This window comes from Crinia signifera, chromosome 4 (genome assembly GCF_055691185.1).
Source record: "Crinia signifera chromosome 4, ASM5569118v1, whole genome shotgun sequence".
NCBI lineage: Eukaryota > Metazoa > Chordata > Amphibia > Anura > Myobatrachidae > Crinia > Crinia signifera.
The window spans coordinates 187,236,004-187,261,511 of NC_139220.1; the positions used below are offsets into that span (position 1 = coordinate 187,236,004).

At 43.0% G+C, this 25,508-nt stretch overlaps 1 protein-coding gene across 2 annotated transcripts in view; it reads left to right on the forward strand.

Annotated features, from left to right (window-relative positions):
• The window catches only part of DENND6B (DENN domain containing 6B), an 80,074-nt gene that overhangs the window by 13,143 nt on the left and 41,423 nt on the right, over nt 1–25,508 (forward strand). Inside the window, exons 5-9 of one of the 2 annotated variants that reach the window (XM_083183234.1) lie at nt 7,078–7,158; nt 7,962–7,991; nt 9,042–9,147; nt 14,059–14,138; nt 18,416–18,475. In XM_083183234.1, coding sequence (XP_083039360.1) covers nt 7,078–7,158; nt 7,962–7,991; nt 9,042–9,147; nt 14,059–14,138; nt 18,416–18,475 — 357 coding nt within the window. The remainder of the gene's footprint in view (nt 1–7,077; nt 7,159–7,961; nt 7,992–9,041; nt 9,148–14,058; nt 14,139–18,415; nt 18,476–25,508) is intronic. The other variant, XM_083183235.1, reaches the window with a different exon arrangement.

The following is a 25,508-nucleotide window of genomic DNA, read 5'->3' on the forward strand; positions in this document are numbered from 1 at the left end:
CTCACATACAAGTCCCTCAAAGTCACATCAGAACTGAACTGGTCCCTAAAAAAATCAGTGTTTGAAATTTTCTTGAAAATTTGAGAATTTGCTATTCATATTTGAAGCCTCCTAGTGTCCAAAAAAATGAAAAGGAGGTTGAAATAATGATTGCAACATAAAGTAGACATATGGTCTTTGTTAGTTATTAACTATTTTGAGTGGTATGTTTATTTGTCTCACAAGCAGAAAATGTGACATTTTGCAAATTGCAAAATTTTCCATTTTTTCACGACATTTTGGTATTTTTCACAAAAAAACACAGACTGTATCGACCCAAATTTACCACTAATTTGAAGTACAATGTGTCACGAGAAAACAATCTCAAAATCACTGGGATAAGTAAAAGCAAAAAAAAGTTATCCCCACTTAAGTGAAACATGTCAGATTTGAAAAAAATGGCTCTGTCAGGAACGCAAAAACTGGCTCTGTCAGGAAGGGGTTAAGGGTGCAAAGTGTGACCAATATGTCTCAATATATATTGTAATTCTTCAAACTTATCATCTAGAGCAGTGGTAGCCAACCCTAGTCCTCGAGAGCTACCAACAGTTCACATTTTCCAGACAACCTAGCTGCTGCACAGCTGCACTCATTAATCACTGACACATTTTAAAAGATACACAGATGGAGCTAATTAGCTCACTTGTGATTCTGTGAGGAGACCTGCAAAACATGCACTGTTGGTAGCTCTCGAGGACTAGGGTTGGTTACCCCAGATCTAGAGAAACAATAAACTGCAAAGTCTATAAGAACCGAGGATCTTTGTGAAGTAAAACTTTTCTGATTAAGTATATAAAAGAATAGAGACATTAAAGCAGTGAAATATTTAGATCACATCCTCTACCCCACTGTGGATCATTCCTGTTGGAGTTGATGGCTAGGGGAGGAACCAGAGTTAGGGCCAATAATGTTTCATGAAGTTAGTTTTGTTCCCTCTTCTGTGTTAGAAATGGAAACAGCGGAACCTCCCCGTGAGACCAAGAGCTTTGTAGGGTATTCCCAACAATAAGGGATTTTCACCTTTCGCAGGACAGAGGTGATGGGCTTTAAAGAACGCCTCTTGAGGAGTGTACACAGAGATAAATCCCCAAATATCTGATGTTCCCCTTGTGATGATGACGTATCAAAGGAGGGTCTGGCTTTTTTTAATAAGGACCCTTTGATATGAAAATAGTGCATTATCATCAAAATATCTCTAGGAACATTGTCTAGAGCTGCCCTAGCCTTGAGTAATCTATGGATTCAGTCAATGAGTAAATTCGAGGATGATGTAAGATGTAAAAGTTTCTTAAATAGCTCCACTGCATAGTCATGCAGAGTACTATTATTTAACACAGCTTCAGAGACTCCACGTAATTTGAGATTATTGCGACGCAGTCTGTCCTCTAAATCCATAACTTTATCTCTTAACTTCCGCACCTCTGCTTCCAGCTCATCATGAGAATCTATTAAGCCATTGTGTGACCCAACAACTTCCTCCATTTTAGTTTCTAGGTGATTGGTATGATTCCAAAGAGGAATGAAATTCAGCTGCAACTTAATCCTTAAATTGTGACAAGAGTTACTTCATGGTGGCCATGTTTAGGGAATCATTGTCTCTGACCTGTTCCAGGGTGGGAACAACAATAGATGGAGATGGTGTGGCATCCTCTAGAGTAGAGATTTGAGAGTCTATATCCTTGGCAAGAGTACCTGTATCTTTAGGTTGGGGTGCTTGAGGAAAGGATTTAAAGAAAGTTATTTGTGAAAATGGTTTGGAGGGTTTGCTGCAGTTGAAAGGCATAATAAGTAGCAAGATTGAACTGTGAAGGTTTCCCCACTATAAATTAACTTAAGGCTTGACTGAGGATGTTGTTATTAATACATCTAGTCTAAGCAAAGGAAGGTAAGAGATAACGGGCCAATTACATCGGCATAGTTATTGTTAGCATCAGGGCTAGGAAGCTAGCCAGCTTTAAGGTATATATTCGATTTGGCCTTTATTAAAGTCACTCAGGTCATTACACCTGGGGAGTCGACTGTGGCATCAGCTGAAAACCTCTTGCTGGGTGGAAGATAACAGCCCTCCCTTTTCATTCTGTTTTTTTTCTTCTATCTTTTCACAATTAGAGTACTATAATATTGGGGGGGGGGGGGGGGGGGGGGGAGTGGCATGTATGCATTCTACAGCTTTGAACAATTTTCTATTTTTAGCTTAATGTTGGTGATGGTATGAATGTAAAGGGGGAGTGGTTGGTTGAGTGATTAAGGCTCTTGTGGGGAAGGATGATGGTAGCAAAAGTAGAATGTGTGTGTGAATTTGGTGGAGTAAATAAGGGAGGGAAAATGGAGGTGATATAAGTATTAATGGGGTGAATATGAATGAAGGGTGGATATGGCATGCTTGGTGATGTTTTGTATTGTGGGATGAAAGGAGTGGGAATAGATAAGCATGGGTGAGTAAGCTTGATGGAAAAAAATCTGGAAGGGTGAAGGATTAAGTGGATGTGGAAAGATATACAGAACTAAGAGAATGGGATGTTGAAGGTAGGGTAGGTATAAAGAAGGCGATGAGTACACTTAATATGATGTTGTGATTTTGTGGTTTGGGAATTTGTTAGTTTATGAGTGGTGGTTGAGTATTGTGGACTGATGGTGTAGGGCAGGCATGCCCAAAGTCAGGCCCGGGGGCCAATTGCGGCCCGTGCTGTCATTTCAAGTAGCCTGCAGCCTCCAGCTGGAAGCAGGCAGAGCATCAGATGTGTGAAGCACAGCACAGGATACTAAAGGTGGGGCCCCAGCGAGTGCGCCTTTACCTTGCTGTCTGCTGCAGTGAGGAGGTGCCGGCCGCCACAGTCAGATGTGTTTGGCATCCTACCCCTGCTGCTGCAATCGTATATCACCCTACTCCACAATCACAGTGACAGCAGTGTTTGGGGAGGGGGGCAGCAAGGGGGAAGCTTGCTCCCATAACATGCATGAGTGGAGGAGGGCAGCAGCGGGAGCCCAAGCATCTCCTGTCCTTGCAGTGCCTGCTTTGCCTCTTCTTCCTCTGGCTCACACAAGGGGCTAGGAAACATACACTGTATGTGGGGGACATACAGTGAAGGAGGGTCAGGCTGGGGGACATACAGTGAATGGAGGCAGTGATGGCCATTCAGAGAAGGGGGAGCAGGGGCAGGCTGGGGGACATACAGTGAATGGAGGCACTGATGGACATTAAGAGAAGGGGGGCAGGCTGTGGGACAGAGTGAATGGGTGCAGAGTGGGGAACATACAGTGAATGGGGGACATACAGTGAAGGAGGGGCAGGCTGGGGGACATACAGTGAATGGGGGCAGGCTGGGGGAAATACAGTGAAGGGGCAGGCTGGGGGACATACAGTGAATGGGGGCAGTGTGGGGGACCATTCTGATGTGATTAATGATTCAAGGAATGTCAGGCTGAATGGTCGGCCCTCCACATTTTAACCTCACCAAATCTGGCCCACGTCGCAAAAAGTTTGGACACCCCTGGTGTAGGGTTTTATGTAGTTGTTTATGCTACTGCACAATTTTTAATAAAAGTATAATTAATTACCTGGGCCCAGGCCTAATGGAGGGGCTTGGTGGGGCCCAAATTACATAGCAGCAGCAGCTACAGCAGCAGCTCTTCTCAACTCAGCGCATGCTGTTGTGTGCTGGACTGCAGTGTAGCCAAGGATGCATGGCCATGCCTCCCATGATTTCGCCACACTCCCATGAAGAGTACCTTGGCCCAGCCAGGCTCTCTACTGCCCTATTCAGAGTTGGGCTTAGGTTTAGAGGTCGAGTTAGAGGTTAGGGTTGGAGAAATATTGCAAATAAATTATTGACATTGAGACCATTTGACATTTAATCAGTGTAGACTTGCTGGATATTGACATGCTGAGCATTTCAACATGTTCACTGTCAACCTATTATACTGAAGCCTAAAGTAAGATGCTCGTTGGGGTATCCGGTTTATAAGTCAACATCGACACAAGCAAAAGGTTGACAGGGCAATGTTCAACACATGAAAAGGTGGACATTACTTTTTTTCCTTTCTTTTTCATACTTTATCATCCACGTGGACTACGATGGGGAATGGTAAAGTGTCCTGAGCATGCATGATGAAATCTACAAAATGACAATAAAAAAAAAAAAAAAAACAACCTCATGTTGACCTTTTCATGCGTCGACCATTGCCATATCAACCTTTGGTTGTTTTCGGCATTTTGTCTATGGTGACCTTGTGCAGACCATATGCAGGGCCATCTTAACAGCAGTGTGGGCACCTGGGCAAAGCAATGCACTGGGGCCCTTACCCATTCTCCCCTTCTAGGGGTGGGGGGGTGCTATCAGCAGCAGCATTGATGTCCCACGGGTGGCAGGGGGTGCTCTATCTTCCATTCAACATGTAGGACCTGGAGCAGTAACTTCTGCTAATTACTCCTTTACTGCACAAGTGGTGGGAGGGAGAACACTAACATGTGGAAGGGGGCACTGAGCTGTATGAAGGGTCCCTTGTAAATGACTTCCAGGGAGGTAGGGGGTGTTTTATACGCAGGGGAGGGTTGGATAATGGAGTGGGCTTAATATTCGTCATTTTCCAGGGGAAGGGCAGCATGTTTGACTGCAGATATCGCCATTATCTGGAAATAGATTTCTTAGAATTCAATAGTATAAAAACCTAGAGTCCCAACTTTCAGGAGGTGCTGGGAACTTGGGGATCAGAGATCAGGAGCCAGAGCAATCCATTGACAAAAATATAAAACTACACCAGACGTTTGGTGCTAGAGACAAGCCGCTAGTGTCAACAGAAAGGGGAGAGTCCCAGCTTTTGTTTTTCAGAAAAACTCTAAGTCAGAGAGAACCTGAGAAATATGACTGGGAATTGCAAGTAACAGGTCAGATGTGGACTGCTGCTTTGAAGTTGGATATCTCCAGTTCCTCAGGGCCGATTTTCAAAATGCTGGTATCCCTGGAAAAAGAGGATCCTCAGCTATCAGCATAGGGCCCTTATACACCTGGGGCCCCTGGGCAAGTGCCCATTAACCCCATACAAAAAGACGGCCCTGACCATATGGTGTCGAACAATTGACTGTTGACCTAAACCATACTTGCCTACTTTTTGAAACAGATTTCAGGGAGATTCCATACCTCCCAACTTGTGACCTGCCGCGCCAGAGGCGCGGCCGACCCAGAATGGGGGGGTCCCCAACAAAGTGGGCGTGGCCTATTAGGCATGATCATGTCCCCATTGCGGACAGACTCGCACTGTGCGGTCTGGATTTTTAGCTGGGAATTGAGTATTCAGGGGTATTGGGAGGGCTTTGCAGGGAATCGGGGGACTGTCACCTAAAATGGGAGCCTCCTGTAAAATCCAGGAGTGTCGGCAACCTACTATCAGCCTAAACAAACACAGGGGTCACTACCTGCCTACACACACAGGGGTCACTGCCAGCCTACACACACACACACACAGGGGTCACTGCCAGCCTACACACACACACACACACACACACACACACACACAGGGGTCACTGCCAGCCTACACACACACACAGGGGTCACTGCCAGCCTACACACACACACACACACACACACACACACATAGGGGTCACTGCCAGCCTACACACACATGGGTCACTACCCCCCCCCCCCCCCACACACACACACACGCACACACACACAGAGGGGTCACTAGCGGCCAACACACACAGGGGTCACTACCTTACCTCCCCCCCCACACACACACAGGGATCCTACCTACACATATGAACAAATGCTCACTGCCAGTAAACGCGCACACACACACAGAACAGTGTTAGGCTATACACACACAGTGCATTCACACACAATGACACACACAGTGCCAGGTTTAATAGATACATCCATAGGTCACCTACATACACACATTAAAGTCAGTGCCAAGCTAAAAAAAACCCAAAACAAACAGATCACATGACATAGCTGCCTACACACAGGACCAGCCAGCATGGAGCTTCTGTGGCAGAACAACATCATGTACAGTACTACTACTAACCTGGGAACGGAGCACTCCAGCTCCTCCCCCAGCCTCTCCTCCGAGCTCCTAGCTGGCAGGTCTGTCAGTTTCCACACCAGCTGCTTTCTATGCCGGTTCCCCGTCTCTCCCCCTCCTCTGTGTCTCCAGCATGCAGCAGCAGCAGCTCTCAGATGAGGCAGAGGGGAAGAGGTCAGAGGGGCGGGCTTCACTCACTGCTGCTTCTAGTCTCCCTGCTTGTGACTGCTAGCAGGGTCTCACCGTCACGTGCGGCTCTCACACTGATGTTGCGTAGCGTAGTACTTCCAAGCCCCGACCACATCGCGCCGGACTAGTGCACGCGCAGTCCGTTTTTTTTTTTAGCTCAGCTTTGAAATTCCGGGGGATTGGGGGGGCTTTGCGGGGGACCGGGAGAATGGTGTCTAAGGCGGGAGCCTCCCGCAAATTGCGGGAGAGTCGGCAAGTATGACCTAAACACTGTTGACCTAAACACTGTTGACCCTTTTGTAGCATGACCTTTGCTGGGGATTGCTGTCAAAATTTCAAAGGACAGAATTCTAACAATGGCACCTTCACATTCAAAATCCAGACATATTTAGTTATTTCAAACCCTTATCCACCCCCTGCCACAGCCTAAACCTAACCAACTCCCCCGCAGCCTACTAAGTTACTAGCCTGTCCCCTAGTGCCTAAACCTAACCCCAGTACTTGGCATCGGGAATTGTCAGGATTCTTACCGTGTGGATGCTGCTGTCTGCTTTCTGACTGTTGAGATTCTGTTCCAGTATATTACCTACATCCTATTTGCAGTATACATGTATAATAATAGTTGTAGGCATCATCTGTTCATCTTGATTAATGTCAGAACTAGCAAGGGGAATATGTGTCCCACAAGTCCCTGGATGAAAATAACTGCTAATGCTAGTGTTAATATTGACTGGGTATCATGTAATTCTTCTACTTTGACAAAACCTACATGTTGGATTTTTCTTTTACATATATTAATACAATGTATTCTGTCTTACACTGCTACAGAGGGATGCTGCCCATTACTATGGTTATGTATATTTCCGGCAAGTGAGAGACAGCTCTGTGAAGAGAGGATACTTCCAAAAGGTTAGTTTAATAAAAAGTGCTCACATAATTGCAAATGATTCAAGATGGACTCAGTGTAGAAGCCCATCCAAGAAGTACACTGCACCTAGCTGGATAAATTAGTACAGTGTGTGTTATTCTTTCTGATGCCATAAACAAAATTATGTTGAATTCTTAGTGCCGGTTCTGCTGCTTTCCACATCCAGGAGGGTGAGTGTGAATATAGATAGATAGATAGATAGATAGATAGCAGAATACCCTAGCATAATTTGAAATTTTGATGATATGATAACTCACAAACTTTTCTTTCACTCATGGTTAGTGGTTGGGTGAAGCCATTTATTGTCAAACAACTGTGTTTACTCTTTTTAAATCATAATGACAACAGAAACTACCCAAATGACCCTGATCAAAAGTTTACATACCCCAGTTCTTAATGCCGTGTATTGCCCCCTTTAACATCAATGACAGCTTGAAGTATTTTGTGGTAGTTGTGGATGAGGCTCTTTATTTCCTCAGATGGTAAAGCTGCCCATTCTTCTTGGCAAAAAGACTCCAGTTCCTGTAAATTCTTGGGCTGTCTTGCATGAACTGCATGTTTGAGATCTCCCCAGAGTGGCTCAATGATATTGAGGTCAGGAGACTGAGATGGCCACTCCAGAACCTAGTGAAAGAAAAGTTTGTGAGTTATCATTCATATTCTCTGACAAATGGCTATAAAATAACAAATTCTGCTAGGATATGTAAAAGCACAACTGTATATATAGTGACAAGGAAGAATCACATAGACTGGATAGAAGTAATGTGTTGTTCTTTATTTGTAGCAGGACGACAGCATACAAGATATCAGCATGGTAATTATTCAGTTACAGCATAGCAGGTTTATACTGAAGGTAATCCCCACATTCCTGGGCCTCTTTTAGGCATTAGGAGCCATGACCTCCTGCTCTGGACAAACATATAAGAGGAAGTAACAGGTACTGTCAATCAGCAGACAGTGATTCACATTACATCTTAAAAAAACAGACTGGATTGCTCTAGCCCTGCTGCTGTTCTAAATCCTTCATGTATGCTGTCTCTGCCACAATATAGATAGATAGATAGATAGATAGATAGATAGAAACTGTAGGTAAGCAGTGCTCAGTTAGACTCAGTCCAGCATAGAAAAGCCCAACATTTTGGGCAGCAAAGTTAACCAAAAAGTCCAAACAATCTGGACTGCAGCACCCTCACAAATGTCTCCTGGGATTCACAGAAGAAATGGATGTGGGTCTAAAACAGAGAGAGAGAGAGAGAGAGAGAGGGGCGCTTCATGGTGCATAAATGATGTTTAATAAAAAAAGGTCACAACACTTTTAAAAAGACAAGCCAAAGGTTGCTCGTACCAAAGAAATCATCTCTGTGGGCTATATACCACACAATATAAATATATTACTAGGCAGCAAGCAGCTCCACCATCCGTTCGGGGCACTGCCGGAGACTCAACAGCAAACCTGGCGGTGACAGCGTGGACTGTTGAGTCTCCGGCAGTGCCCCACACGTATGGTGGCGCTACTTGCTGCCTGGTAATATGTTTATATTGTGTGGTATCCAGCCCACGGAGATGATTTCTTTGGTACGAGCATCCTTTGGCTTGTCTTTTTAAAAGTGTTGTGACCTTTTTTTATTAAACATCATTTATGCACCATGAAGCGCCCCTCTCTTTCTATGTTTTAGACATATATATATAAAACGATATGTATGCGTTCACATTGGTAACATGCATATTACATCATCATACAAAACAAAGTTCAGTTTCCTAGAAATTGATGTGAGTATTACTATCTCGTACAAATAAATGCCTTCTTTATCCAGTTTGTATCACCCTAATTAATGCCATAAATGTTTGTGTGTTCCGCCTACAGTCTCTGGTACTTCTCTCCAGCTTGCCTTACACCAATCTGTTTCACACCCTCTTGCAACTCATAGCACCTGAATATTTTAACAAATTGGAGCCCTGTCTGGAAGCTGGTAAGAATTTGAATAAATGATAGTACATGAGCAGACCTCACTTATGACTTACTGTACATAAACAAATTTCTAAGTCTACTGGGTCTACTTGCCTACCTTATTTGTTGCCTCTCTGGGACAAGCGGAGATGCAAGTGAGCTGCAATCATTAAGTAAAATTCAGTGATTGGTGCATATATGCATAAGTGTTGTGCCAAAAATTAGTTTTATAGGTATAGGGGTAGTTAGTGCTAGATTACCAAATCGGCAGAGTAGGTACCAGACTATGGTCCCCATGCCTTTGAGGGCTCCGCGATAACAGAACAAAATAATATTGATTTGATTTTGAAAAGAAAACATGAATCAACTTAAAGAAATGAAAACTTTATATTAACGACTCAATAGAGAATACACTGTATAATGTAAGAAAATAAACCATAGATATCAGATTCACATTACATATTCCAGATCATAGACTGTTGTTTGGCAAAATTAAAAACGTATTAGATGATAATTTAACTAATCATACACCAAGAAAAAACACCTTATATAAAAGTGAAAACACAATTTAATTTGACAATGCACAAGGTTTCACCATGAAAAGGAAATTTAATGTGCCGAAAGTAAGGGCTTGTATAATAAATTATTTGACCGATATTTAGGAAGAAAGAAATTCTTGATGTCACGTTCGACCTTGTACCATTAAAGGATTTGATAAAATGGAGTGGCAGAAAAATACCGAATCTCTCTGCGCACAAACTAGATGCAGCTAAACAGTCAATGTTACAGTTGATATCCAAGAACACCTGGAAGAAGAAAAAATAATAGTGAAAAAGAACAAGATAGTTCAGCACTTCTAGAGTTCCCCTTTAGAGAATGTCTTAATACCATATGTGTAGGTGTAATAAAATAAAGTCACCATCCATCCAATGTAAAATGGTACAGTGGTCCTTTTTGAATTGCCTCTATTACCAATGCAGCAAAGGTATAGGTCACTCTCCTCCTCCAATAATATCATGCAGGTAGCACATATGGAGAATAGAGAAACAGAATATAGTGCATAACGTTTAAAATAAATAATTTTAATAAAGGTTTGCACTTACAAATTACAAGAATTTATATAGCATAAAGACAGATTCCATGGCACAACTGATGGTAAAGGGAGTCCAGCGACCAAAGTTCCAGATTCCGTATCTGGTAGTATGGAAGACCGGTAAAAGAAGTCCTAAAAGCAGCCAAGGTACTGTATGGAGCAAAACAAGGCACGCTTAATGCATTTCGGATAAAATCCTTCATCAGAAGGTCACTGGGTTTTTTGTTTTAGATAAATATTGACACAGTGTAGTGCCTTTTGGGGTTAAGGTTTTTCAGATGTAACAGGTTTTTTAATGTAGTGAAATGCCGGATTATAAAGATAGGCATTTCAACTTGTTTTGCAACAGCAGTTGGGCATGAGAAGAGAGTGGGGAGCAGTTTCATGCAGGGGGCTGCACACAGTGCAGTACACTGTAGTGGGGGTGACACATGATAAAGGAGACTGTAGGGTGGTGACACACAGGGTGAAGCATACTGCCTACTTTTTATAACGGTGCAGGGGACTGTATAAGTGGTGACACACAGGGTGCAGGCAATTGTATAGGTGGTGACACGCAGGGTCTGTAGGGGTGTTGTGACTGTAGGGGGGTGATACACAGGGTGCAGGGGACTGAATAGGTGTGACATGGAGTGCAGGCGCCTGTATAGGTGATGACACACAGGGTCTGTGGGTGGGTGAAACACAGGGTGCAGGGGACTGTAAAGTTGGTGACACACATGGTTTTGTGGGGGGTGTGACACACGGGGTGAAGGGGACTGTATAAGTGGTGAAACGCAGGGTTTGTGGTGGCGGTGTGTGACACAGGGTGCAGGGGACTGTAGGGGGTAACACACAGGGTGCAGAGAACTGAATAGGTGGTTACATGCAGGGTGCAGAGTATTGTAGGGGGTGACACACAGGGTGCACGACACTATAGATGGTGAAACACAGGGTGTGTGGGGGGGTGACACAGCGTGAATGGGACTGTAGGGGGGTAACACACAAGGTGCAGGGGACTGAATAGGTGGTAACATACAGGGTGCAGGGGACTGTAGGGGGTGACACATTGTGTAGGGGCGGTGAAACACAGGGTCTGTGGGGGGATGCGGGGGTGACACTCAGGGTGCAGGGGACTGTAGGGGGTTAACACACAGGTTGCAGGGGACTGAATAGGTGGTGAAACACAGGGTGCAGGGGACTGTATAGGTGGTGACACATAGGGTGAAATTTACTAAGATGTGAAATACACTTCACAGGTCATGTTGCTATGGGCAACCAATCAGAAGCTACTTCTTTTTTATTTACCACCCTCTAGAAGATAGTAGACAAGTTGTGTTTGATTGCCCATAGCAACATGACCTGTGAAGTGTATTTAACATCTTAGTAAATTTCCCCCATAGGGTGCAGGGGACTGTAGGGGGTGGTGGTGACACACAGGGTGCAGGGGACTGTAGGGGGGGTGTGTGACATGAAGGGTGTAGGGGGCTGTATAGGTGGTGAAAGGAAGGGTGCAGGGGAATGTATAGGGGGTGACACACAGGGTGAAGGGGACTATAGGGGTGACACACAGGATGCAGGGGACTGTAGGGGTGTGACACACAGGGTGGTGTAGGGGACTGTATAGATGGTGAGACACAGAGTGCAGGGGACTGTATAGGTGGTGATACACAGGGTGCAGGGGACTGTGGGGGGGGGTACACGGTGCAGGGGACTGTAAAGGTGGTGACAGGCAGGGTCTGTGAGGTTACACACAGGGTATAGTGACTGTAGGGGGGTGAAACACAGGGTGCAGGGGACTGTAAAGTTGGTGACACGCAGGATCTGTGGGGGGTGTGACACACAGGGTGCAGGGGACTGTAAGGGAGTGACACACGGTGCAGGAAACTGAATAGGTGGTGACATACAGGGTGCAGGGAACTGTATAGGTGGTGACACAGGGTGCAGGGGACTGTAGGGGGGTGAAAAGCAGGGTCTGGGGGGGATGACACACAGGGTAAAGGGGACTGTAGGGGGTAACACACAGGGTGTAGGGGACTGAATAGGTGGTGACACACTGGGTGCGGAAGACTGTATAGGTGGTGACACACAGGGTGCAGGGGACTGTAGGGGGGTGACACACAGGGTGCAGGAGGCTGTAGGGGGTTGACACGCAGGGTGAAGGGGACTATATAGGTGGTGACACACAGCGTGCAGGGGACTATAGTGGGTGACACAGGATGCAAGGGACTGTATGGGGTGACAGGGTGCAGGGGACTGTATAGATGGTGAGACACAGGGTACAGGGGACTGTATAGGTGGTGATACACAGGGTGTAGGGGGGGGGTGACAACAGGAGCAGGGTACTGTGGGGGAGTGACACACAGGATGCAGGGGACTGTAAAGGTGGTGACATGCAGGGTCAGTGGGGGGGTGACACACAGGGTGTAGTGACTGTAGGGGGTGAAACACAGGGTGTAGGGAACTGTAGGTGGTCTGACACACAGGTTGCAGGGTACTGTAGGGGTGTGACACACAGGGTGCAGGGTATTGTAGGGGGTGACACACAGGGTTCAGGGAACTGTAGGAGGGGGGCACACAGGGTGCAGGGGACTGTAGGGGGGTTGACACAGGGTGCATGGGACTGTAGGGGGGTTGACACACAGGGTACAGGGGACTGAAGGGGGTGTCATGCAGGGTCTGTGGGGGGGGGGGGACAATGTGATTTTTTTAGTCTAATTCTATGTTTATCTCCTGCACCTACAGTCCTCTGCACACTATGTGTTGCTGCCCCCACTACAGTCACTGCACCCTGTGTGTCACCCCTTAAGGTCCCTGTGTGTTGCCCCAATACAGTCCCCTATTTAACGAATCCCAACTAAATCCCAATCCCAGTAAAATATGAAGACAAAAGCATAAAAAAATTGGAATTTATATGTTGATATTTTTCATGTTTTTTTTAAGGCAACAAAGCTAAAAGTATAAAAATTCTGTTTGGTAACTTAAAATATATTTTGCATTTTGCCCAAAACAGTGATGTTATATGAACATTTTCATTAAACATTAAAAAAAAAATCCAATATTTACTCTTACAGTGAAATTTTACATTTCTGAGTTAAAAAAATAAATTAAAAAAAGCAATAAAATTCCATAGACAAAAAACCTTATGGTTTCACATGTCCCATAAAGGCTTCTTACACATGATCTGACATTTCAGAAACATGTTGTAACTTTTCCACTCAAACTCCAAAAAGCAATGATATTCCGATCATTAAGGCTGGCACCTTAATGGACGTGTTCCTTGCGCAATACATATATGGTACGCCATCACAGCCTGTGGGTAAGTGCAGATTCAGCACTCTCACAGAGCTGCTAATTAACATATTTGTGTGCTCATTGAAATACACACATGCAGTCTATACAACTGATGGTCTAAGCAGTTATGTGGCGCACCCATCTTACTCAGTGCCCACACCCATCCCATTCGGGCACCACAACATTCCCATCTTGTTCCAACATCCTTCACACTCCATACATCCATCTAATTTAGTATACACATGTAGCACCCTCAAACATTTATGAGGGTTCTAATTAGCAGCTCAGTGAGAGTGCTGAATCTGCACACAGGCTGTGATGGCGTACCATATCTGTATTGCGCAAGGAACACGTCCATTGAGGTGCCAGCCTTAATGATCAGAATTTCATTGCTTTTTGGAGTTGGAGTGGAAGAGTTACAACAGGTTTCTGAAATGTCAGATCATGTGTAAGAAGCCTTAATGGGACATGTGAAACTATAAGGTTTTTTTGTCTATGGAATACCTCTATAGTTAATTTGTTTTAAATGTAGGTGGACGCAAGTTGAATAATTTTTCTCTTCTCCAGTTTGTAATCAAATTGATCGCTGGCCATTCCCTGAACCGGGGCTCTCTCTTTCGTTACCTATCATGGGACTTGTTATGCAGGTATCTTACTGCTTACGTGTGCTTAGCAATAGCCAATGTCAAGCAATGTGTGCATGAAGACGTCACTTAAATAGTTTTCTACTTATACAGATTGATAACTTTGTTATGTCTTTTGACTGGCCTTCTACTGTTTGTGTAACTCATTTGTACCACTATTCCCTGCTATAAGATCTATAGTGCTACTTTTCATAATTATGAGCCATAAAATATATTCTTGCTTAATTCATATATATGTCTTTCATTGAAGCAAAATATATTTGACAAAATATAATGACAATTTATAGTAACTTTTAGGGAAACAAAAATATTAATCTTTCTTTTGATTTTTTTTACTATTTTACTATTTATAAAAAATGGATAACCATCCTATAGAAATAATTAGTTTCTCATTATCTGTTCTAGGAGACTCTTGCCCTACCGCTTTGAGAGGGCGTTTTTTTTAAATTAGGGATGCCAATTCCTGGATCCGGGAAACACGGGATCGATAATTTTTCAATCCCGGGATTGAAAAAAATGCCCCGGGATTGGCATCCCTAATCATGACCTAGTGGTAAGGGATACAGTATGTGTGACATCCTTTGGAATATGACCAGGTGAAAGAAGGACTTTAACCCCTTCACGACATTTGACGTATATATACGTCATGGTCGGGAAGTACTTCCCGACACATGACGTATATATACGTCATGACTTCTAACTGTCACTGCGTCTAGAGACGCAGTGACAGTTAGGTGATGTCTGCTGTCCCTGACAGCAGACATCCCCCCTCGCCGCCCAGGGGGGGCAGGGGTGCCCCCCCCGGTCGGCGATCGCTGTGATTGGCTGTTCAAATCTGAACAGCCATTCACAGCGTTTCCTGTGTTACCGGCGGCTAAGCCGCTCGGTAACACAGGGATCGGTGGTGATCGGTGCTGTCAAGTACAGCACCGATCACCTCCGATGTGCAGCCCCCCCCTCAAACCCGCCGGGCACTCACCCGGCAGCAGTGGCAGCAGTAGCGGCTCCCCCGGAGCGTCTGAAGCGCACGCAGCGCTGACCTCCTCCCCCCTCCCCCCCGCAGCAGCAGCAGCAGCATCAAGCTGCAGAAAAAGTAAAAAAAATAAATATATGCACTAAAAAACTATATATATATATATATATATATATATATATATATATACATACACACACATATATATATATATATATATATATGTGTGTGTGTATGTATATATATATATATATATATATATATATACACACATATATATATATATATATGTGTGTGTGTGTGTGTGTGTGTGTGTGTGTGTATATACCGCACCGCCAGCCCCCCCCCCCCCTCCCACCCGGCAGCCCCCCTCCCTCCCACCCACCCGGCTGCCGCAGCACCAGCACCCCTCCCACCCCCCCGCCAGCCGCAGCGCCAGCCCCCCTCCCAAAGCTGGTGATTAAAATGGGGTCACTTGTGGGGGGGTTCCACTGTATTGGTGCTTCGGGGGTCTTGCTAATGCGACATAGCACCCACCATTCATTCCACCACCAAAAATCACTCCTTCCCTTCTGAGTCCTGCCATGCACCCAACTGGTATTTTTTGGTCACACGTGAGGCATTGCCGTACTCGGGAGAAATTGGGGCACAGATTTTGGGGTGCTTTGTCTCCTTCATTCCTTGTGAAAATAAAAAATTTTGAGCCAGAACTGCATTTTTCTGTAAAAAATTACATTTTTTTACACAAAAATGCAGATCTGGCTCAAAATTTTTCATTTTCACAAGGAATGAAGGAGACAAAGCACCCCAAAATCTGTGCCCCAATTTCTCCCGAGTACGGCAATGCCTCATGTGTGACCAAAAAATACCAGTTGGGTGCATGGCAGGACTCAGAAGGGAAGGAGTGATTTTTGGATTTTGCAGCACAGATTCTGGTTGAATGACCCCCGAAACACCCATACAGTGGAACCCCCCCACAAGTGACCCCATTTTGCAAACTACACCCTTCAGGGAATTCATCAAGGGGTATAGTGTACATTTCAAACCCCCCGGGGTTTCACCAATTTTGATACAACTGAGCTGTGAAAATGAAAAATTATTTTTTTTTCATTTTCACTGCCCAGTTGTACCACAATTGGTGAAACCCCTGGGGGTTTGAAATGTACACTATACCCCTAGATGAATTCCCTGAAGGGTGTAGTTTGCAAAATGGGGTCACTTGTGGGGGGGTACCTAACTTTTAGCATCTTATGGTGCCTAGAAACCTACATTGTGCCTAAAAAATAATCTCATAAAAAGGAGGCTCCAAAATCAAGTAGGCGCTCCTTCTATTATGAAGCCTGTGGTTTGGTCACCGTGCACACTAGGGCCACATATAGGATATTTATGAAAACCAAAGAATTGGGGGAATCAATTTTTAGTCACATTTCTCTAGTAAAATCTACTGTGTTCCTTAGAAAAATGTATTAAAATTGAAACTCTGCAAAAAAAAAGAAATTTTGAAATTTCACCTACACTTTGTTTTAATTCCTGTAAAACACCTAAAGGGTTAACAAACTTCCAAAATGCTGTTTTGAATACTGTGAGGGGTGCAGTTTTTGAAATGGCATCATTTATGGGGGTGTCTCACATACAAGTCACTCAAAGTCACATCATAACTGACCTGGTCCCTAAAAAAATCAGAGTTTGAAATTTTCTTGAAAATTTGAGAATTTGCTATTCATATTTTAAGCCTCCTAGTGTCCAAAAAAATGAAAATGAGGTTGAAATAATGATGGCAACATAAAGTAGACATATGGTCTATGTTAGTTATTCACTATTTTGAGTGGTAAGATTATTTGTCTCACAAGCAGAAAATTTAACATTTTGCAAATCGCAAAATTTTCCATTTTTTTACGACATTTTGGTATTTTTCACAAAAAAACACAGACTGTATCCACGAAAATTTACCACTAACTTGAAGTACAATGTGTCACGAGAAAACAATCTCAAAATCACTGGGATAAGTAAAAGCAAAAAAAAGTTATCCCCACTTAAGTGATACATGCCAGATTTGAAAAAAAGGGCTCTGTCAGGAAGGCAAAAACTGGCTCTGTCATGAAGGGGTTAAACATGACAGAGAAGAGCAAGAAGATGGCAAACACAGCTCATATATTTAAACATATATAGTAATTTAGTAGCATTATATAGAGCAATAATAAACTATGTGGAGAAATCTCCCCTACCTCGCACTATTAATTTGTTATTGAAAACTGTAGTGCTAGCTGAAAAAGCAGGAAAGAAAAATTGATTTCCCATTAAAAAATGTTCTCTAAATAGCCATCTCCACTTCTGAAACTGTGAGCATTCACTTCACTGCTCTTCTGCCATGTAGTGTCTTTCTGGCTGCTTCACAAGATGTCTCACATATTTCCAACCATGTTACCAGCTGTCTTCATATTTAATATGAAATCCTGCTCCAGTAGCAGTGGCGTATTTATAATGGGTGCACACAGGCCCCTGAGACCCAGGGGGCCCACACCGCACACACTGTACCCATTTTTTAATACTCCCCCCCTCCAGAGACCTACGATGAAGCGCATGTGCAGTAGAATCTGAGCCCTCTAGTACCCCTTTCAAATCGCAAATGCCAAGTCGCACTCGGGATTTGGACACGGGTCCATCCTGGGGGCGACCTGGCATTTGCGCTAGCTGTGGCTGGCAGCGACCCGACAATAAACTGATGTCATCGGGGGGGGGGGGGGGGGGGGCAAAGCGGCAGCATGTCATGCGGGGGAGGAGACAGCACTGAAGTTACGCTGCCTCCTTCATAGCGGTGAACAGGGCCCGGGTCGCTCGATCCGGGTTACCCTTTCAGACTGCCCAGCAACCCGGCTCCTACCTGGGTAAAACCCTTCTTTTAACTCAGGTCAGAATGCCGGGTTGCTGGACCCGGGTTTTTCAAAATGGTGCTTTCACATCACACCGAGACCCCAAAACCCCAGGTCGCACCGGGGTTATTTGTGCGGTGTGAAAGGAGTATCTAGCTCAGACTATATTGCGCTGTGCACTAGTGCGGCACTGGAGCCGGGTCTCCGGGAGAGAGGAGGGGGCCCGAACGGAGGAGGCTGTACACAGGCCTCCTACTCTCTTAAAGTGCAGCTGTCCAGTAGTAAATGTCCAACTCTATTTTATTTAAAAAATTTAAAGAGGAAAACATAAAATATCAAAAGCATTTTGTTGAAAAAGCAGTAATCGAACAGTTTACGTTTTTGAGAATATTTAAATACATATATGTCAACTTGTTCCCGATATATTTTTGTTCTAGGTCAAAATTCCAAGCCAAACTGATCTTATGGAAACCAATGTTATTAATGATCACCAGAAGGTAAGTGATGTACTGTAAGCTATGTTTATAATGTTTACTAAAAACACATTTCTTTGTCTTTAGCAATTTAGGATGATCCTTTAAAAATGAGCTCTGCACATCAGGCCCTTCTTCCCACTTATTGATAACTCAGGCTTTGCACCTGATCATTGTGCCATAGCAGGCAGCTACATAAGGTGTGAACAATAGGGGCCGATTCAGGATCGCTCATTGCGATCTGAAGTTGGCCCCAGCCATGATGGTCGGGGTTTACGCATGCGTATTTCACAGTTACACACTCGCTGGGCTTATCGCTGTGGGGAGGGAGGGCCCGGGCAGATGGGGGCATTCTCATGAAAACGCTGGGCATTTCCCTGGGAACACAGGCAGGCCAATGCCTGCTTGAGACGGGCAGCTGACAACACATGATGGCCATTTGGAGGGGTGGAGTTAAGGTGCTTGCTAAGTAATGAAAGACCACTGCTTAATGAGCCAACCTGAATTAGGCCCATAGTAACTTTGCGCCTCTGTTTCTGGACAACCAATTGCAACTGAGCATCCTTAAGAAAAATGTAATTTAGAGATTTTAGCGTATAGCCAGCCATATTCCAAGCCGTTCTTGAAACAATTTGCCCTTCAGTGGTCTAGAGCACACTTTATTTTCCCTAGCACACTGAATAATATCAGTAACCAGATTTAAATCTACATGATAATAGAATTCAGAGATCTTGGTTACATAAATTTGCAAATATATGAAAAGCCCCCAAGCCAATCATTAAGGCTTGAATACTGGGGATCACTTTTGCTATAACTAGGTGTACCCCAAAAATCATCATAAGCTGGAAAACTCAGAGCAGCACACCAGTGCTATAGTGTTAATAAGTGTTAGTTACATTCAACTTAATGTTATTAAATATTATATTAATATATATTTGCAGTGATGATTTTCTCCATTATTTGCAGAGTTTATGTGCTGATCTGACAATAAAGGTTTTATTTTTTTAAATCTAGCAACAGAATGAAATTAGGAAGCATCTAGAGAACTTGAATGCTAAAACCTAACAATATTAAACATGAAAATCCCTTTGATAGGAAGCAAACATAACTTAACCATTGCGCCAAATAGTGTAATGTCATTAAGAAACAGAGAAAATATACATGTAAGTATAACGATCCTCAAAAAGAATTAAGGATAGAACTAAAGAGCTCTAGCATACGTTGTTTCTGTAGCTTATATGTAGGGGGGTGCCAACTACATCCCATATGTAGGTAAACCCAATCCATCACAGGAGTGACTGTTTAATTTGGGAAATTGTCAGTGTTCTCTGCAATCCTGTATTTATAGCGCATGTCTTCACTGTATATTTATATCCATATATGTATGCATTAATCTGTAGCAGATGCCATATCTTTTATAGGGTACACATACCAAAGCCAAAATTGACTGTTCTCTACAGATGGTAACAGCATGTTTGTACTGAAATAGCTTTTAAGGCTCGAAGTGCATTTCCACATAGGCATATACTGTATGCTCAGATTTACATGTGCACATCCTGCAGCCACCTCCATTCAACTTCCATATTGCATGCATTCACTATAGAGGAATGATCATTGTTGATCCAAGCTCCAGTAAACCAGGAAAATCCTTGAGTGTCTGATTTTATACAATGCCTAAATAACTGATTAATAGGTCTAGCCAAATGTTTCTCCAATCTGTGATGTCAGTAGAAGTTGTATGTATGGCTCCAAAGTACGGCTCTAGCCATATCAGGAGCCAGATGTATCAACAGAAAAAGCATAAGAGTTTTTCACCATTACTCACAATGGGGGAGATGTATTGCAGGTTGAGTGTGTCTTATCAAAATATCCGTTAGCCAAATTATTCAGAAAATTATAGTTTCCAGAATTCTATTTAAAAAAAAAAAATGTAAAAATTGTTTTTTTTCTTTTTTCCTTTTTTTATTATTGAAGTATCAGGTGCCTGATTCACATCCAATTCCTCAAGTAATACAATAGTTACAAGTCAGAGTTTACACAAACATTAACATAAATTATTATCTTTGTGAGGACATCAGGACAACAAGATAGCAAAATTACTAATAATAATAATACAAAAAATCAAATTACAAGGCAAGTGATTGCCCTGATAGTCCAATAAACTTCAAGTTTTAAATAGTTGGTGCCTCGCCCTCCGCCCGCTGCAACCCCCGCCATTGAAAGATTTCTATGAAATTTAGTTGTTTTGTTGTTGTTGCTTAAAGCACTACTTGAGGCATCTGTATCTGGTACCACTGGGGGAATCTGTATCTGGTACCACTGGGGGCATCTGTATCTGGTACCACTGGGGACATGATATTCGAAAATATGGAATAATTTGTTAAACATTATTCTGGTCCTGAGCATTTTGGATAAGGGATACTCAACCGGTATTATGTTTATAGTGACTATTTCAGTATTGTCTGCTGATAAGAGCTCTTCCACTATCAGCTATCCTTACTGGCTTTTGTGCCTAAGTACTCATACATACTGTAGTTTATGTTTAACTCTGCACCACCCACATGTATTGAAAATAAAAAACTTTATTGTTTTTTGTATGCAAAATATCTGGATATGTGGTTGAGCAATAACAGCTGCAGATGTCAAAACTGATAGCTGCAGTTGTTAGTACCAGTGGCGTAATTAGGGATTTGCAGTCCTAGGGATGGCAGGGGGGAGCCGGTGCCACTGGGGCGCAGGGTCATGGTGCTCGGCCAGAGGCCAGGAGTCCTGTGTTAGCTCTACAGCAGCAGCCAATAAGGATACGCATACTTCTCCGCCTCTGTCTGTCTGTGTGAGGACACTCAGTGACTAGTCCCATGAACAGCCCATCGGGCGGGTCACTGAGCGCCCTCACACAGACAGCCAGAGAACTCCACCATCCACCCTTTCTGCCGCTCCCCATGCCCACCACCCTCCACCTTCCCACCGCCACCATGGCCACCACTCCCTCTTCCTCACTGCATCTTGTAGAGAGTTGGATGCTCTCCTCGTGGGCCCCACTAATAGTTTAGAGCAGCGCAGGTACAGTTTACTCTGTACCTGCGCTGTCAGTGAATATTTTTGGCAGGTGGGAGCTACATTTCTAGTTATGCCAGTGGTCAGTGCGGTCACTGACCATTTTATACATTTGCTGACACATTGGCACACTATCTTGTAGATAGCAGTGCCGATAATGATGGCTCCCCCACAGAACCCTGGTCATTTCAGAAACATCTCCCACATTAATTCATGGGGAGTAGTGCTATCAGCAGCACATAGCGTGCCATAATGCCTTTTACTATATGTACCCCAATATTATACATTTCATAGGGACTGTTTTGCAGTTACCCCACATACTCTTACTTGACACATAGAAACATAGTAAATGGAGATTAAATTTGGCTCTTTTACTAAAAAAAGAACATATAAATCAGATAGAAACATATTTGAAAGAATATTTTGAGATTAATTACACGGAGGACGTAGCGGTAGCTACAGTGTGGGCAGCCCATAAAGCTGTAATCAGAGGGCATTTTATCTCATTGGCCAACTCTCAAAAATTAAAAGACCAGAAAGCCTGTCGGGATCTGGAACAACAGATAGAAAGATTAAATGGTCTACATCAAAGGAACCCAAAGAAAAAGATCTATAGTAAACTGCTGAAGTTAAAAAGCCAACTTTATCAGATCCAGTCAACAAAAGCCGCTAAAACAATGAAGTGGCTGCAATATAAATTTTATGCAAAGGGAGATAAAGCGGATGCAATATTGGCTTCAAGACTCCGGGCCCAGAGGCAGCGTAACCGCATATTAGCCATAAAAGACACTCAGAATAACCTAATATACGATCCCCAAAAAATAGCACAGCTCTTTAGAGCCTACTATGAAGAGCTATATAATATTCCTATAAGAGAACAGGAGGAAATGGCCAAAAATAAGATGGATAATTTCTTTGCCCCATTAGTACTGCCCCAGTTAACAGATCAGGATCGGCAACAGTTAAATAAGGAGATCACTATTGAAGAAATTAGCGGAGTAATTAAAAATTTAAAAAATAACTCAGCCCCAGGCCTCGATGGCCTATCGGCCATTTATTATAAAAAATTTAGTGCCTTACTCACGCCACACTTAAAAACGCTATTCAATAAAATACTAGAGGGGGAAGCTTTTGATATAGAGGCTGTGAAGGCGGAGATAATCTTACTTTCTAAACCAGGTAGAGACCCAACAATGTGTGGAAGCTATCGACCTATATCACTCCTAAATGTGGATCTCAAAGTTTTTTCAAAAATTCTGGCCAATCGCCTGTCTGGGGTGATCGCGCGCCTGGTTCACCCGGATCAGGTCGGGTTCATCCCAAACAGGCAAGCCTGTGATAATATTAGAAAAGCTACTAATATCATAGATTATGTAGACAGAGCAAAAAAAACCACAATGGTCATGAGCCTTGATGCCGAGAAGGCTTTTGACCGGGTATCATGGCCATATATAAATCAGACATTGAGCCGGTTTGGGTTCGCGGGGACCTTTCTGACAGGATTGAACGCGTTATATGCAACGCCAGCAGCGATGGTGGTAGCAAATGGGATTAAATCACTACCATTCTTAATTAAGAATGGGACAAGGCAGGGTTGCCCACTATCCCCTTTAATTTTTGCCTTTATGATTGAACCCTTAGCTGTAAAAATTCGAGAGGAGAGAGATCTCAGAGGGGTAGAAATAGGCGAGGAAGAATATAAAATCTCATTGTACGCAGATGATATTCTGCTTACATTAACAAACCCAATGGGTTCCCTGGTCGCCTTGTTCCAGATCCTACAGGATTTCAGAGATATTTCGAATTTTAAAATAAACAGATCTAAGACAGAAGTATTGGATATAAACCTGCCACAAGAAATGAAAAACCAGATAGCCGGATTATATCAATTTGTTTGGAAAAAAAATAATCTGAAATATCTAGGAATATTTTTAACAAAACATTATAATAATCTTTTTCGAGCAAATTACCCTAGATTGATTAATGACTTACAAAAAGATATAAATAGGTGGGGAGAACTGTATATATCATGGTCAGGGAGGGCAAATGCATTAAAAATGAATGTGCTCCCGAGGTTACTGTACTTGATCCAGGCCCTTCCAATTGCAATTCCCAGTAGTACGATAAAAAACCTTCATAAGATGTTTACCCGTTTTCTGTGGGCAGGGAAAAAACCTAGGGTGAGACTGAAAATTTTACAAAACGCTAATAAAGAGGGCGGTCTGGGGGTCCCAAATATTCAAATGTATTACTTAGCGGCCCATCTGGCGCAGGCAATATTATGGCATTCTAATCCAGAGTCTAGAAGATGGGTCCAAGTGGAGTCGGAATTGCTGCAAATGCAGTCAATCTCGACCCTCCTTTGGATTCCACGGAAACTGAGACCGAACATGATATGTAATTTTCCCACGATTACATTTACATTGAATGTTTGGGATAGAATAACAAAAAAATTTGACTTACTTTCTAATCCTCCAAAATTGGTACCTTTAAGGGATAATCCAAATTTCCCAGCGGGAAAAGATAAATCATATTTTAAGGATTGGGCAGGAAAAGATATCCTATTCATCAATGAATTAGCAGAGTCATCTTTTAGAGAGCTACAGGAGAAATATAATTTATCCACAAACTGCTTCTACCAATTTTTACAATTAAGGAGTTTCTATGGTTCCATAACAAGGGGACATCTACAGGAGAATAAGACAGTTGTGGAAACACTATGCCTTAAAAGGGCTCGCTCGAAAGGCTTGATTTCAACATTATACAAATTACTACTTAATTATAACAAACCAAGACGAGCAGCGCACGAAATGGCATGGGAACATGAGATGGGAATACAGCTGGAGAACAGAGAGTGGGATAAAATTAAACAAAATATAGTGTCGGTTTCGCCCTCAATTAGATATAGAGAAAATGCATATAAAATATACACTCGATGGTATATGACACCAATTAAATTGGCCCAAATGTTCCCGAATATGTCGGATGAATGTTGGAGGGAGTGTGGGCTGAGAGGCTCCATGACCCATATCTTCTGGGGATGCCCCAAAATAAGGGAGATATGGAGATTTACAAGGGAGTTGATTAAAAAGGTGGTGGGAATCCGAATACTAGAGGAACCTAGCTATTTTTTGTTACCACAAAATATTCCGGGGATTTTAAAACACCAGCAAAAATTAGTATGGTTTATATGTGGGGCGGTAAAGATAAAGATTGCCCTTCACTGGAAATCAATAAATACCCCATCTAAACAAGCGATCCTGGCATCAATTTGGGATATATATCACTTAGAATATTTAGCAAGCATTGTGGAGGATACATCTGTAATGTTTGGGAGGATCTGGGGCCCATGGCTTGAGTACAATGGCCTCCCTCCACCATACACATATGGGCATTGAGGGGAATAGGTGTACTCTGGTTGGAGTAAGAGGGTATAACTAAGGTAATTATGCCCTACCATTATGAGTCCATTGGGGTAGTAGAGTTATGGGAATTGTGGAGGACATATTCTTGACCATGTTAATTCTGATGGAAGAAAAAGGGTGGGAGAACATATCGATGCAATCCAATGTTTTTTTTTTTTTTTTTTTCTTTCTCTTTTTCTATTTTTTGTGGGAGGGAAGGGCCGTCATAAAGATATTGAAATATGTATAAGAAAATTACCAGTGGTAAATGATGACGGGATGTAATTGTATTGTATGTATTGTGAAAAATTATGTAATAAAATTTAAATTTAAAAAAAAAGAAACATAGAAGTTGATGGCAGATAAAAATAAACTAGTCTGCCCTTTTTGTAAGTTTTTGCTACCCTCAACCCTGGTTCTTTGTAAGGATATTCTTATGCCAATCCCAAGCATGTTTCAATTACTGAACTGTCTTTGCCTCTACCTCTCTTTTGGGAGGCTATTTCACATATCCACTACCCTTTCTGCGAAGTTTTGCAATGTTGGCCATTAATTTATTTAAAACTTTCCAGATATATGAACTGTACAAGAATGAC